At 36.9% G+C, this 14,709-nt stretch overlaps 1 protein-coding gene and 1 long non-coding RNA gene across 3 annotated transcripts; both read left to right on the plus strand.

Annotated features, from left to right (window-relative positions):
* Positions 1-2,390: 2,390 nt before the first annotated feature.
* Positions 2,391-5,577, plus strand: LOC130999487 (uncharacterized). The gene is made up of 3 exons (XR_009093525.1): positions 2,391-2,803; positions 4,746-4,807; positions 5,337-5,577. It is a non-coding gene; the product is annotated as an uncharacterized LOC130999487 (long non-coding RNA).
* Positions 5,578-9,700: 4,123 nt separating this feature from the next.
* LOC130999488 (chloroplast envelope quinone oxidoreductase homolog) lies at positions 9,701-14,186 on the plus strand. 2 transcript variants are annotated; one of them, XM_057925028.1, is made up of 4 exons: positions 9,701-10,070; positions 11,539-11,680; positions 12,905-12,996; positions 13,207-14,186. In XM_057925028.1, exons 1-4 carry the CDS (start codon positions 10,005-10,007, stop codon positions 13,891-13,893), a joined length of 987 nt encoding a protein of 328 aa, XP_057781011.1. In that variant the 5' UTR covers positions 9,701-10,004; the 3' UTR covers positions 13,894-14,186. The 2 variants fall into 2 exon arrangements, with proteins under 2 accessions (XP_057781011.1, XP_057781010.1); XM_057925027.1 differs by having other exon boundaries at positions 9,751-10,820.
* Positions 14,187-14,709: the final 523 nt, after the last annotated feature.

Raw genomic sequence — 14,709 nt, forward strand, 5'->3', positions numbered from 1 at the left:
ACTATTAAGTACTAAATACTATACTATACTATACTATATATTTCAATTACACTCTCACTACACTCACTTGCTCCTTTAATTTATTGTTCTTGCTTTACATTATATTACTACTAGTACTACTATTAAGTACTAAATACTATATTATACTATATATTTCAATTACACTAGCATCACTACACTCACTTGCTCATTACTTTATTGTTCTTGCTTTACATTATATTACTACTAGTACTACTATTAAGTACTACTCCCTCCGTTCCAATATTGTTGGCCACATTCTTTTCGGCACGGAGATTAAGAATTTGAGTGTTATGTTTTAATTGAGTGTGGCCCACCAAAATTAATGAATTAATTAAGAGACTTTCTTCCTCCACCACCTCCCTCTTCCGGCGAAATCGCCGCCAACAGCCACCCTCACCTCCGGCGAAGTCGCCGGAATTAGCCACCCTCACCCTTAAATCAGAACACACCCTCACCTTTTTCTCCATTCTCGCCGCCGCCACCTTTAGATTCAAGAGCACCACCCTCACCACCGTCGCCTTCCTCAAATCTGCCAACAACCACCACCCTCACCACCGCCAATCTCCACTCAATCTCCAAACCCTAAAAATCTCATCTTTCCAAATCCCAAAATTCAAAATTTCCCCCAAAATCAAAGAGGTGAGAGAGAGAGTTGCGGAAGGGAACCGTGGGGACGAAGCCGACCTACCTCGCCGAAAATTTCAGAGGCGGCAGCGAAGGCCCTAAACCAGACACCCACAAGGCGCACCGGCCAGCTCCATCTCCAGCCAGACGTCGCCCCTGTTCCAATTTTCACCAAAACTAGACCCCAAAACCAGAAACCCACAAGGACGACCTCCCAAAATCAAATAACCAGATCTCGACGGAGAAGAAGAGAGAAGGGAGAACCACCCCCAAATCGCGTCCCCCTTAGATCTAGGGTTTGGCAGTCGCAGGGTTTCGAACCACCCTCTTGACGGGATCGAACCGCCGCTGGTCTGGTTCGTGGAGTTGGCGCTGCTGTCGATGGAGAGTAATAGAGGAGATGAGAGGCGGAGGCAGCGGCTGTGGGGCTGTTGCTGTCTGACCAGAGGAAGGGAGAAGGCGACGGCAGAAGAGAGAGAGAGAGCGGGGGAAAGGGTGAGAATGAGATGGGGAGAAGGTTGTCGTCGATGGTGACCCTCGCTGGAGAAGGAAGCTGCCGGATTTTTGGAGTTGGTAGGCGACGTGTGTGTGTGTGTGTCACCGGACTTGAGAGAGAGAGAGACGAAAGGGGAGAGAGTGTGTTTAGGTTTAGGCAGAAAGTTAAATGTTTCTAATTAAATTAGTACTAATTAATTGAGTTTAATTAAATTAAATGTTTCCATTTTTAGAAAGTAGCCAACAATAGTGGGACAGACCAAAAATGAAATGTGACCAACAATATTGGGATGAATGGAGTATACTATACTATATATTTCAATTACACTATCATCACTACACTCACTTGCTCATTACTTCATTACTTTATTGTTTATATGTAACACCCCGTACTTTTCCTATGATGTGAGATAGTGTCTTAACACTATTGAGAGAACTGAGATGTCGAGATGCGAGATTATTTTTTTTTTATGACCAAGATAAGACAGTTTGTCTTTTAAATAGAGATACGAGTGACTAAACCGAGGATAGAGTTAGAATGATGAGATTCGAGAAATGAGCTGAGATAGAGATGCTGATTGAATTGAGCTGAGATTTTAATTTTATTTCCGATTACCGGGAATAGATTTACCAGATACTGAGTTATCAGAGTTTGATTGACCTATTAAAGAGAATAGGTATAATGAGTCTGACCTAGAGTCAAGGAAGAAAGAGTGAGAACCCTGATGATAAGAGTCGGTCCGAGAGATGTCTAGTGTGTTTGTGTTTGCCGACTGCTTTGATGTGACATTATGTGAAATTACGTGACTGATCGATTATGTGATTTTCGTGATGTGTGTCACTGTGACCGAGTTATTATGATTTTTTATTCGAGACCTTAGCATTTGGAATTTTGATTAAGTTTCCAAAGCAAGTATGGTTTATTTTTATCGAGAAATCGAATGATGCCGGTTTATGAAAATTTTTCCGGGCATAATATTTTAAAATTATTTTTCCTACGAAGAGGAATATTATAGTTGAGTGAGTGCACTAATAATAGTGCTATGATCATTATTTTGGTCACATGAATAATTATACTATGGTATTTTATTAATGAGTGACTTTACCATAGTTTTGTGATTTTTATCTAATCACCCTTCACACTTTATTTAATCTCCCATACCATATGTTATATGTCTCAATTTTGCTAAGTATGGAATTGAGAGAGTAGAGATTGAGAGTATAGAGGATGAGAGAGTGGAGATGAGAGTGTAGAGATTAGAGAGAGATTAGAGAGAGAGAGAGAAAAGATTAGAGAGAGAGAGAGAAAAGATTAGAGAGAGAGGAGCATTAATTAGCAAATATTGCATAAGATATGCAAGATCAAACTCAATCTTGCAAAAGCCAAATCCCTCTCTCCCTCACTAAATTTTCGGCCATCACCCCTCTCTCCCTCACTACAATTTTCGCCCAACACACACATACACTCATCTTCTTCACCTCACACTTCCACCATTTTCCTCCATTAGAGCAAACCTTCGAAGCTTCCAAAAATACTACTAAACACCTCACATCACTCTAAAACTTTCCATAAACACTATCTATCTTCATTTGATCAAGAAAATCCTTGAAGAAGAAGCTCCAAAGTAGAGTGAGAAAGTGAGAAATTTTGGTGAGAACTTGGGTAAGTAACCATGTTTCCCCTAAAATCTTGTTTGAAAGATGTTGTGTGAGTGTATTTTTGAAAGATGAGCAAGAAAATCACCCCTTCCTTTTCCTTTCCAAATTTTCGAAAAAAAGGGTCTCCACCCTTTCAAAAATTTTTCTTTTTCTTTTCTTGTTTGGGGGTGAAAAATGAGAGTTATGTGATGTATATTGATGTTTGATATATGTTGTGAAATATGTGTCTTGAGATGTGAAACTTTGATGGAAGTTAGTTTACCCCAAAAATGGTAACTTTTGAGTTAATGAGTTAAATGATGAATTGATGATATAAATGAGTCTATGAGGTGTAGATGATGATGATTGATGGATTAATTTAAGTATATGATGTCAATTGGAGTTTTTGATGTGGGATAGTTTATTAAAATTTAGGGATATGTGTATATATGCCCTTATTTGTGAATTGATGGTTTTGATGTGAGATTAAGTGGTTAAAAATGAAAGATCTATGAGTAGATTAAAGATTTGTATGTGTTGGTAAAAATTTCAAAGAGTTAGTTAATAAAAATTAGGACTTTTTAGTCTATGTGTTGTTTAAGTGTTTTTGCTTGGGATATATGTTTTTAAGCATGATTGTAGTGTCTTTGTATTTTTGATTAAGTCTATTGTAGGCTAAATAAAATTTTGGCTAAGTTTAATTTGTATGATTTTTGAGTTTTTGTATGATGTGAGTTTGATGCTTTATAAAATGAGGTTTATTTGCTCTATGATCATTATGAGAATTTTATCCATGTTTTGCTAAGAGTTTTATGTTGATACATGGATTTTCATAAAAATGTAATAAATATAGTTTTTATGATAAAAAGAGAGTATAATGAGTTATATGATGTAAATGATCATATTTGAGTATTTGAGAAATTTCGAGCATGAAATTGAGAAGGAATTTGTTAGATATGTTCGTTGAAGTGTTTTCTATGAGATTTGAGTGGATGATGAAAGAAAAGAGTCGAGATTGAGTATTACGAGTATTTTGATGTATTTGAATGTTTTTAAGTGCTTTAAGTGCTTAAAATGAGTTTTGATGTGTTTGCTTTGTATAAATGTTGAGTTGAGCATGTTTACTTGTGTGTATGTTTCGGAGTCGTTTTTCACGACCCACTGACCTACTGTTTTCGAGGGGTTCTTGATACCCAAACGCCCTGAAAATTTTATGGTAGGTATATTTGAGAGTCTTGAGCACACTGGTAAAATTTCAAGTCATTTGGACTTCGTTTGATATTTTTATAAAATGTAAAACTAAGACTGCTACATTCTGCCGAATTGTTCGGTGAGTATCCAATAGAGTCATCGTTTCCAGTAGCTTTCCTTAGCATTCTGGAACCCAAATTTTTATGGTTGAGACCTGAGTGTCTTAGCTAAGTACCCACAAAATTTCAGACCGTTTTGACAACGTTTACTATTTTTCAAAAATCAAACTTTTCGGTTGCTAAAAACTGCCGAATATGGTAGACTGTAGTAAAACAGTCATATCTCCTAAAATACTTGGAGTTTTTGATCCTACTTTTTTTTAAAAGAAACTAGACTCGAAGAGGTTTCTTTTGGTATGAGTTACGACCCCAGGAGAGGTCTGTACAGAGTCTGGTGAGGTTTTAAAGTTGAGTCAGTGCAGAGTAAAGCTTGTTTTCGACTTGTCTATGTGTGTTTAAATATGCCTAAGTGTTTATACTTGTTTATGTGCTTGTTTGCTATAAGTTTGAGTCGAGTTGAGAGTTAAGTCGAAAATTGGACGTGTGAATCCTTAGAAGCCAAGTATACCTAGGGATTGAGTTTTAACGGGTAAATAGATGTTGAGTGAGAAGTTAGAGTAAAGAAGAGATTGGATTTAGAATTTGAGTTTCTGACTAAGGTTTGTTTTATCACATGAACCTTCGATGACGATGACGATGTGATGATGACGTATGAAGGCCCGAGCGAGACGAAGAAGTAAGTTGCCTGATTTCTTTCCAGAATAAGCGAAGGACTTCAGGTGGGCAATATTTTGAGTATACAATTATTATCCGAGCTTTCTAAAATGATTTAATGATATAATGATGTTATGAGATTAACAAATGTTTTGAGATAAATGATATTTGAGAACTGTTTGACTTGCCAATTTTTGATGTTGAGCTTGTGTGTTACCCTCTACTGATGAGACGAATTCGGTCCTGCCACAAGCGGGATTTTGTGCACAGAGGTGACTGTGAGCCGTCTTCGGGTCGGCCGGTCACGGTACTTGAGAGGGAGGCCTACTTCTCAGTACCTTATTTATGATGATGAGTTGTAGATGCGGTACATACATGACGTATACTTTGTCTGCAGACACTTACTTACACTTATTAATGATGTTGATTATGAAAACTGCATGCACAGATTCATTTACGCTAACTTTATTTCTGTGTGTTGCTGAGATGTGGCAAGTTTCAAACTTATAGCTCTAAGAGCACTTTTCTTGTTTTTCGGCATTTGCCCACTGAGTATTATGTACTCACGCCCTGCATGTATTTCTAAATGTGCAGGCTAAGCTGGGAGTGAGATTGGACTGGTGCTGATGGGGGAGAGTTTCAAATGATGTAAATTAAATTACTATTTTGCCTCGATGATAATAGAGTCTTGATGTTTGAATTACTTAGTTTCTTTTGGGATCAAGCAATACACTCACGGTTATGTGTCTTCATACATATAATCGGTTCGCCTTTTGCTGCGATACTCTGCAAATTATGCTTCCTTATGAAAAATAAACTATACGCGTTTTGTTTTTGTTTGTGAAATTCCTGATAATTAAAAAGTTATGACAATGTTGACTATTTTACCCTTGGGCTAATTTTATGAAGTTTTTCCTTAGCATGCTTTTACGTGAGCTTCCGCATGACGTTCACCTAGTTCTTCTTATCTTTTATTCTTTAAAAATAGTCGTATCGATACTCGTACCCCACTATTACTAGTGTCGGGTCTGCGGGCTGCGACATTATATTTTCGATTTCAATACATGTTTATATTTTATATTTTAAGTTGAATTAAAAATTTGAAATTTCATCACAAATCATTTAATTTCATAAAAAAGAATACAAAAAAAATTGAAAAAAAGGAAAAAAACAAGCCCGGAACCGCCGGTTTTCGGACCCTGAACCGCCAATTTCCGGCCCAGCCCGGAACCGCCAGTTCAGGGTCCGAAAACCGGCCCTTTACATTTCATCCGAGCCGGTTCAGGTTCACTGGAATCTCGACCCTGAACCGGCGGCAACACTAGGAGGGGGTGGGGGAATAGTGACGTGTGAGGGAGAGTGCCAATTAGGGGTTTTTTAGATTTTTTAATTTATATTTTATCTTAATCATTCTTAATTAAATAGTATAATTTATTTTTAGCTCTTAACGGAACGATGTCGTTTTGTTTAATAAATTGACACATCAGATTCGATTTTGCCACGTAGGAGACACGTCAGTTTTAATTTGACCGGAGGTTCTCGCTGTGGGAAAAAAGCGACTCAATTACAAATCGATGTATTTGGAAGTCAAATTTTAGGGTCATGTTATAAACCAGAAAATGAAAATTTCTCATAAATTTTTCGGCTATTAACCCTAAAATAAAAATAAATGTACAGTGCCTACTAACATCTGAGTTCCTATCGTTGTTTTAATAGCACTACCAATAACTAACTTCGCAGCTTTTGTCGGATGTCTTCATCTATTGAAATGACGTCGCTAACTTCCCCAAATCACGGCGGCTCTGATAATACAAATGACGGCGTTGATATTCTTGGACTTCCTGGTTTTGACATCACCACCCTGAAGTGAGACAACGTTGATTTAAATATTCTCGGTTCTCTTCATTTCTAAATCATTCTGCCTCGTCAGCTCTGTTGACCCTCGCTAATTATCGGCTCTGGCGTATAATATTATACTTATTTTATTTTCATTATTTATTTGTATTGCGATAAAGTTTATTACTATTAAAGTGGTCAGCGCTGATGTAGGGTTCACTTCTCATCAAGGGATATAAAAGAGATACGAAGTGTTAACTTTTAGTATTGCAGTATTAAATCTAAGACTGAAAATGAGATAAGTTATATACTATCCAACTCGAGCAAGGCTTGTTTAAATATTTGGGAGGTCGAGCTTTGCTCGAACTTTTGTAGTGTTGGTCGAGTTCGCATTGCCATTTAATAATTGAGCTTAAGCACAACTAGTGTGAGACTCGATAATATCGTATTCGAGCTTGAGTGCGAACTCAGGTCGTTTGATATTCGTATAAATGGTGTTCAAGCTCGAACTCGTTAAAAACTCGTGAAAATTCAAAAAATGTTCAGAATGTTATCCTGCTCAACTTCTTACTCAAGCTCAAGTTCAGATTATTTATGTGCTCGATTGAAGTTTCATGAACAAACTCTATAACATGTTCACGAGTTCAGCCAATAAAGCACCATTAGGCTCGAGCTAGGCTCGAATTTTTAAGATTTTTATTTTAACCTCACCTAATAGATTATATAGTTCCACTTAAAAATTTAGTGATATGGCTCATCGTGTCATCAAATTTTGTATAGTGAAACACTTTTTCAAAATTTTGAAAGTTAGAAATTTTGAATAGAAAACGAAAGTTTGAGATGTATTATGAACAACGTAAAAAATTAGGAACAAAAGACATGATTATTGGTGGACGTCGTTTTCCACCAAATAATTCCTGTAGAATTATCAAGAACTAATTAGTATAATGACAAGCAGGGTTGATCCCACATAGAGCAGGTAAATCATTCAATTCCCTAAATCTATAATTTTGGTGATGCCACCACGCTTTAATTTTAAGAAGAATTAATTAAAACTAAGAATGCAAAATTAATCAAATAAAAGACTCTTGAATTAAATCAATTAAAAAGGTAATCCGGCTCGAATAAATTCACACTAATTCAATCTCTGATCCTCGACGCAATAATTAATTAATCTCCATTAACCAATTAGTTATAGGATACCGTGATACGCACTGACATACCCCAATTCCTACTTACTGTGTCGATAGACGGCTAGATACGCTAGTCCTGCCTATTTCTCTTATTAAAATATAACCTAGCTGGATACACCAGTCTTAGATTTAATATTCTAATAGCATTAAGATGAACGAACCCAATTTATATGAATTATCCTAGATACACTAGTAATAATTAATATACCAATTAATTCCTACTACGAACATGGTAGTTTTGTCACTAATCAACCATATTCCAACAATTACGGATTGGAGGTGCTAATTGACTATAATCCAATTAAACCTAAGTTGGTCAGACTTAAATAAAATCGGAATTATCTTTAAACCCTAGGAATTAATCGAAATCAATAGAAATCAATTTTTAGGCTCAATTAGGTCTCACAGATTATTAAATTAATGCTTCATTATTCTTGCCGAATTAAAAAGTTTAGCTATTCATAATTAAATTAACAATAATCAAAGAAACAAAAGCAAGCATGATAATAATCAAACACAAAATAAACGAAATAAAATTGCAAGAAAAATACGAATGAAAATATAAATGGAATTGAAATAAACTGATCACCACACTTCGAAAATTAAAAGAAATCGATGTCACCGTAAAAACACTCCAGCCGCAATCCTCTCAAATTCCAAACCTAGAAAGAAGTAATAACATAAAACTCACTCAAATTGCATGCATAATATAAAACGTACTGATAAAAAAAAGTCTAAAGGAAATATATGTGATCTCCTAATCAAAAGTCAAAACTAAATATCTAAAGTCTCCCTAAAGTCACAAATTGCGGCTGGAACAAAAACAAGAGTCCTAAGGGATCAACCTTTAAGCGGCCGAACACCCTAATATTCATGGGTTTCGGCCCTTTCCAAAAACTAAAATCCAAAATTAATTAAAAGAGTATTTGGCTTAAATAAATTACAAGATAAATATCTCCAAAGCCCAAATCTCCAAATCTCTCCACAAATTCACTAACTTCTTCAACTAATTTCTCGACTTTCACTCATTCTCCCATCTTCAAGCTTTCTCCTCCATCCATGCAATTCCTACGCCAAATGTCAACAACTTGGGTAATATCAAGGAAAAATCAACGGCAAAAGCTACGAAAATAGATAATTAAATCACACACATCAATTATCATTATTTAACAGTATTGATTTGGATATTGAACTGACTAATCAAGTAAACAAGCCACATCATCAATGATAGAGGGCATTATCATGATTTAACACTGATAACAAAAGAATTGCTAAGGCCATAAATGAATTGAATCGAAGCCAATATTATTAAATTCGATACATATTCGTAAAAATAATTGTATATTTGAATCGGTATTCAAATATTTTTCGAATGTTATTTGTTATTTATATTCTATTCGTACACTGATTTGTGAATATTCAAATAAAATCGTATTTATTTATTTTTTTATAAGTGTACTTTAAATAATATAAATCAAATATTCAATTCAAATTCTATTACTATATGATTCAAATCAAATATATACAATTCACAATTTTAAAGGAGAAATATTCTAAAATAATACTCTATGAAGCTCATACAATACATTTATCTTAAAAACTCAATAATACATGCTACACAATATTTTATTGTTAAAGTCCAACTCATAAATTATAACTAATACAAGCCTATAGTAATATATTTGTAATAGCATATTTATGAATACCAAATCGTATCGAATCAGAAAAAATATTTATATTTATATTAAAATACCTCATTCGTCCCACGAAGCATGATACAGTTTCCTTTTTGATTTGTTCCACGAAGCTTGATCTGTTTTTGAAAATAACAAAAAAATTAATTTTTATTCACCTTTTCACTATTTCACCTACCACACTTAACACATAAAATATCAATTTTTTAATTTTTGTGCCGAAAAGAACTAAATTATGTTTCATGGACTATTAAAAAAACTGAATCAAACGTCGAAACCAAATCAAAATTCTTTGATTCATTTGTATCCTTTCTGTAGCTTAGCTGTCTACGTCTGGGTAAGCGGCGGAAGCTCTCTGCCCTTAGCGCCACTCTATGTCCATACCTCACCATACTGATATATACATATATAAATATATATGCACGCACATCTAGGTGAAGGGTGAAAACTAAGATTTGATAATTTCGAAGAAATTTCTTCTATCAATTTCTCCTTTTCGATCGTAGTCTCTGCAAGTAAATCGTCTCGGTGTAATAGCTATGGCGGGGAAGCTCATGCGCGCGGTTCAGTACGACAGTTATGGCGGCGGAGCTGCTGCTTTGAAGGTTTCTTTCTCCGATCGCCTCTTTACTACTCTCTCTCGTTTTATTTTTCGGCGCCTTCAGTTGTATGATTGTATGTTTGGATTTAGAGAAGCTCGATATTCCTTGACGAAGGTTTTTTTTTTTTTTTGTGTAATTTTATAATTTTATTCGCCGTAATTAATTTTCGGGTTTGACTTTTCTTTATTGCTTATGCTATCGCGTTTGTTTCATTTTTTCCTTGAGTTTTTGTGGTTCTGAATATCTCTAGAGCGAGTTGTTTGGATAAGATCTAACGAAAATGATTGAAATAAATATATAAATATAGTTAACTTTTTTTCTGTGGGTTGTCATGACCATCTAAGTATGAGCTAAGCGATGTGGTTTATAATACCTTTTGTCGATGAGTTCTATCAAGGGTGTTGTGACAATTGGTAGCATAGCCCAGCCCCACGCTCTAGTCCACCTGAGGCGTTATGGGCCGTCACGAATTGTTGGCGGTGGTATGGTATGAGCCGCCGCCCGCCTGCGGCGGATTGGAAGCGTGGTGGTTTGTCATGATCTATCCCACATCTAAAGTGTGTGTGGCGGCGGATATCAATCGCTTGTGGTGTGTGTGTGAGCCACCGCATGGCGGCGGATCGAAGTGTGTGTGAGCCGCTGCGGGTGGGTGGTGGATATCCCACATCTAAAACGTGTGAGCTGCCGTGGGCAATGGATCGGAAGCGTGGTAGTTTGGATATCAGCTGTTGCAAGCGACGGATTGGAAGCGTGGTAGTTTGTCATGATCCATCCCACATCTAAAGTGTGTGTGTGTGTGTGTGAGTTGTGACTCTGAAAAGGCGGGCGACAGATCAGAAATGTGGTAGATTGTCATGATCCATCCCACATCTAAAGTGTGTGTGTGAGTTGTGACTCTAAAAAAGGAATATACATTTAATAGAAAGTCATTTCTTGCTGTCTAATGTAGTGCAGTTTCTGGATAAGAGAACAAAGTGATTCCATCATTAGTGAAGTTGGGTAAATTTATACACACACACAAAATTACTTTTTGGTGGTAGGCAAACTAGAAATTAAAATTTTGAATGACAAGGATGTTCCAATAAATGAGAACAAGAAGCTAAAATTTCTACTGGTTCTGATTCAAGGGATGTCAGTAAATGCTACACAGTGACCCTTTAATCAACTAATTGATTGTTAATAGTCCATTATGTGTCTAAAGGCGTACTCATCTGACATGATACTGGATTCTTCATTCTAAGTTGCCGAGATAAGTACTGTAGGTTGTGGAAGAGGTGTTCTGTTTCTTTTTTCTCTGAAATGATGTGTTTTGTTTCTCTTGAATGCGACTAGTCCAATGTGTTTTACCTTTTGAGAAATGATTTTTCTAGCAAGCAAAATGAGTTACATTCAGAAGTAAATTTTGTGGCTATACCAATTGAGCTTGATTCCTAGTTGTTATTACTTAATCATAATGATCACCTTATTGCAGCAAGTTGAACTTCCAGTTCCTACTCCAAGTAAGGGTGAAGTCCTGCTGAAGCTGGAAGCTACAACCTTAAATCCTGTTGATTGGAAAGTTCAGAAAGGCTTTCTTCGTCCTTTTATTCCCAAGAAATTTCCTTATATTCCTGGTAAGCTTAGTGAAAGTCAGAATCTTTTGGCATACACGTTCTAGTTCCACTGAGTTATTATTATTATTAAGTCATGATGTGGCTTAACTAAGACTTCTGGAATTGAGTGACGAATTATGCAATTCTTGGTAATTGGTATAGGCTAGTCATCTCTTAGATTTGGGCTGCATCCAATGATGCTCGGGACAAGTATTTGCTGCGTTAATCTAAATGTCAGAGATTATATTAAGTTGGGTGGAACAACCTTGTGATTTACCAAGATTTGCTACTATTGGAAAACATGCAATAGGTCTCAATTGTTCTTTACATATTTCAGCCTGTCACTTGAACAACTATTTTTTTTTTTTTTTTGAGATTGTGACTTGAACAACTATTGGGAGAGGAGTAACTGCAGTTTGTGTTTGCCTCATTGGTTGTGGTTTGTCACTTTGTGTGCTGACCCTTTTCAATGCACGTAATCTTTCGTCCTCAAGCTCTGTGAAATAATATGTTGGAGAGGAAAGGTTTATGACCTCATGGTATTCTTACAATGTGGTCAATGCATCACCAAGGCATCACCAAGTCTTTCTACATACTCAGTACTGGCAGATCCTTTGATTGTTTGCAGTGCTTGATTTTCCAAAAGACTCTGCAATGCACCTAAAAAACTTAATGAGTTGGGTGTAATTGTTGGAGGCAGATTTTAGCTCTGTGCTGGATTATGGTTGTAAATAATTGGCCATATGTCGACCGGCACTGCAAAGTTAATGGAGAACCTGGAGAGTATTAGTTAACCCCTGGTTAAGGAGATGTCGAGCCCATGTACTGTCTTAAGATATTTTTCTAGTGACGATGTGTTGCTCCGAACTAACTATTTTTCACTCGAATTCAACTTCACTACTCTTAGAGCGGTTCTGCTTTCTATTGTCATATTTGTGAAATGTTGAATTTGAACTTAAATTGTTGAATTTTCAACTGTACACTTATTTGTTAATTGTTAATTGATATTATTAATTAGTTCGAGCTGGTTGTAATTGTTCTTATTCGAGGGGTGCATGATTGTGGAAAAGCTATTAGAACCTTTGCTTTGGGGCATTCGGTCAATCTTGCATATGCTGTTTTATAAAAACCAGTATGCACTACGCCTGTATGGGCCTCGACTTACACTGTGATCTTATCTGTTACACTGCGAAAATTTATAATATCTGTTTTCATTATTTTCTTCATTTTGTTTTCTCGAAACAGGTACCGATGTAGCTGGAGAAGTTGTGGAGGTCGGCCCCGGAGTAGAAAACTTCAAACCTGGTGATAAAGTTATTGGTGCCTTCAGTCACGGTGTATGTGTTTTAAGTTGTTTCTGTTACATTTCATCTTCTTGCTTGTAGTTGGAGTTATGGCCGAGGTTGGAGATCAAATTTCTTTTCGTGAGATTAGCGGATTTACTAAAGATTTACATCGATCTAGATCGATGGAGGTGTTTCTTGCTCTATCTTGCATCTTTTGTATGGATTTTCTTTGATTGTGGTCATGAATCTTGATGGAAACAGACAGGAGGTGGTTTGGCAGAATATGCAGTGGCTAAGATAGATGTAACGTTTCCAAGGCCTCCTGAAGTATCAGCTGCTGATGGAGCAAGCTTCCCCATAGCCGGCTGCACGGCTCACGGGGCCCTCACGTCGGCCGGGCTCAAGTTCGACGGCAGTGGCCCCCAGAAGAACATCCTCGTCACCGCCGCCTCCGGCGGTGTCGGCCACTTCGCCGTCCAGCTCGCGAAGCTGGGGAACGCGCACGTCACCGCCACTTGCGGGGCCCGCAACATCGACCTCGTGAGGAGCCTCGGGGCAGACGAGGTGCTCGACTACAAGACCCCGGAGGGCGCGGCCCTCAAGAGCCCGTCGGGCAAGAAGTACGACGCGGTGATCCAGTGCGCGTCGTCCATCCCGTGGTCGGTGTTCGAGCCGAACCTGAGCCCCAGCGGGAAGGTGATCGAGCTCACGCCTGGGGTGAGCCACATGTGGACTTTCGCCGTGAAGAAGCTCACGTTCTCCAAGAAGCAACTGGTGCCGTTCGTCAACTCTGTCAAGGCGGAGAATGTGCAGTTCCTCGCTGAGCTGGTGAAGCAGGGGAAGCTGAAGACGGTGATCGACTGCAAGTACCCGTTGAGCGAAGCCGCAGCCGCCTGGGCGAAGAGCATCGACGGCCATGCTACCGGAAAGATCGTCGTTGAGCAGTAGATGGAGGTGATCCTCATTGTTGTGACTAAGGTAATGAGAAAACGATGTCTTGCTTGTCGAATGTGTTGTGTGTTATAGTGATGTCGTTGTGTACACACATGTATTGCTATTACCAATAAATTACTCTTTTTAAGTTAAAGAAATGTTTTTGCAATTTTTCTTTGAAACCAAGTGTTTAGTTAGTTGATTGAGTATAATAATACCTTCAAATTTAATTGGAATTAGATTGCCACTCTAAATGCTTGCTAACTCCAAATGCTTCGGAAATTTATACCATGAGCTAATTATATTTATGTCTAGCTCTTCTTTCTAATTCCTTTTTCTTTCCTTTTTTATATTTCAATATTTTGGTTTTCTTTTTACTATTTCGTTTCGTTACTCTTTCTCAGTTTCTCTCTTCTTTTTTCTTTAATATTAATATAACGAAATCTGATAAATAAAAGTTAGAACCGAAAAATGGCTGAAAATCAAGGGAGCCGGTGATAGTTTTTGCTATGTGTAACCATTCAATATTTTTCTTTATTTTGAAAGGACCCTTCAATTGTCGGAATATATCTAAATTAACGACGAAAAAAAGGAATAAATTGAGTTTGGACGAGATAAAATACGAGTAAAAGGACGACCTAATCAATGTCGAATTTTAATTATTTTGTTTGATTCGATGAAGATTCATTTTATTTTGTTCCGATTACTAAATTATTGCAATACATTTAAAAAGCTTAATAATTAAAAAAAAAAGGAATATGAAATTATTTTATATGAAATCTAATGAACGTTTTTCTATTTTTCTCAAATGGGAAATCTAACCATAGAACT

The sequence above is a fragment of the Salvia miltiorrhiza genome, chromosome 8 (assembly GCF_028751815.1).
Source record: "Salvia miltiorrhiza cultivar Shanhuang (shh) chromosome 8, IMPLAD_Smil_shh, whole genome shotgun sequence".
Lineage (NCBI taxonomy): Eukaryota > Viridiplantae > Streptophyta > Magnoliopsida > Lamiales > Lamiaceae > Salvia > Salvia miltiorrhiza.

Bases quoted from the DNA above. Each gene is read 5' to 3' on its own strand.
- LOC130999488 (XM_057925027.1), top strand. From the start codon at position 10,677: ATGGCGGCGGATCGAAGTGTGTGTGAGCCGCTGCGGGTGGGTGGTGGA. The intron at 10,821-11,538 runs GTAGTTTGTCAT...ACCTTATTGCAG, and splicing joins AGCGACGGATTGGAAGCGTG to CAAGTTGAACTTCCAGTTCC. The intron at 12,997-13,206 runs GTATGTGTTTTA...TGATGGAAACAG, and splicing joins TTGGTGCCTTCAGTCACGGT to ACAGGAGGTGGTTTGGCAGA.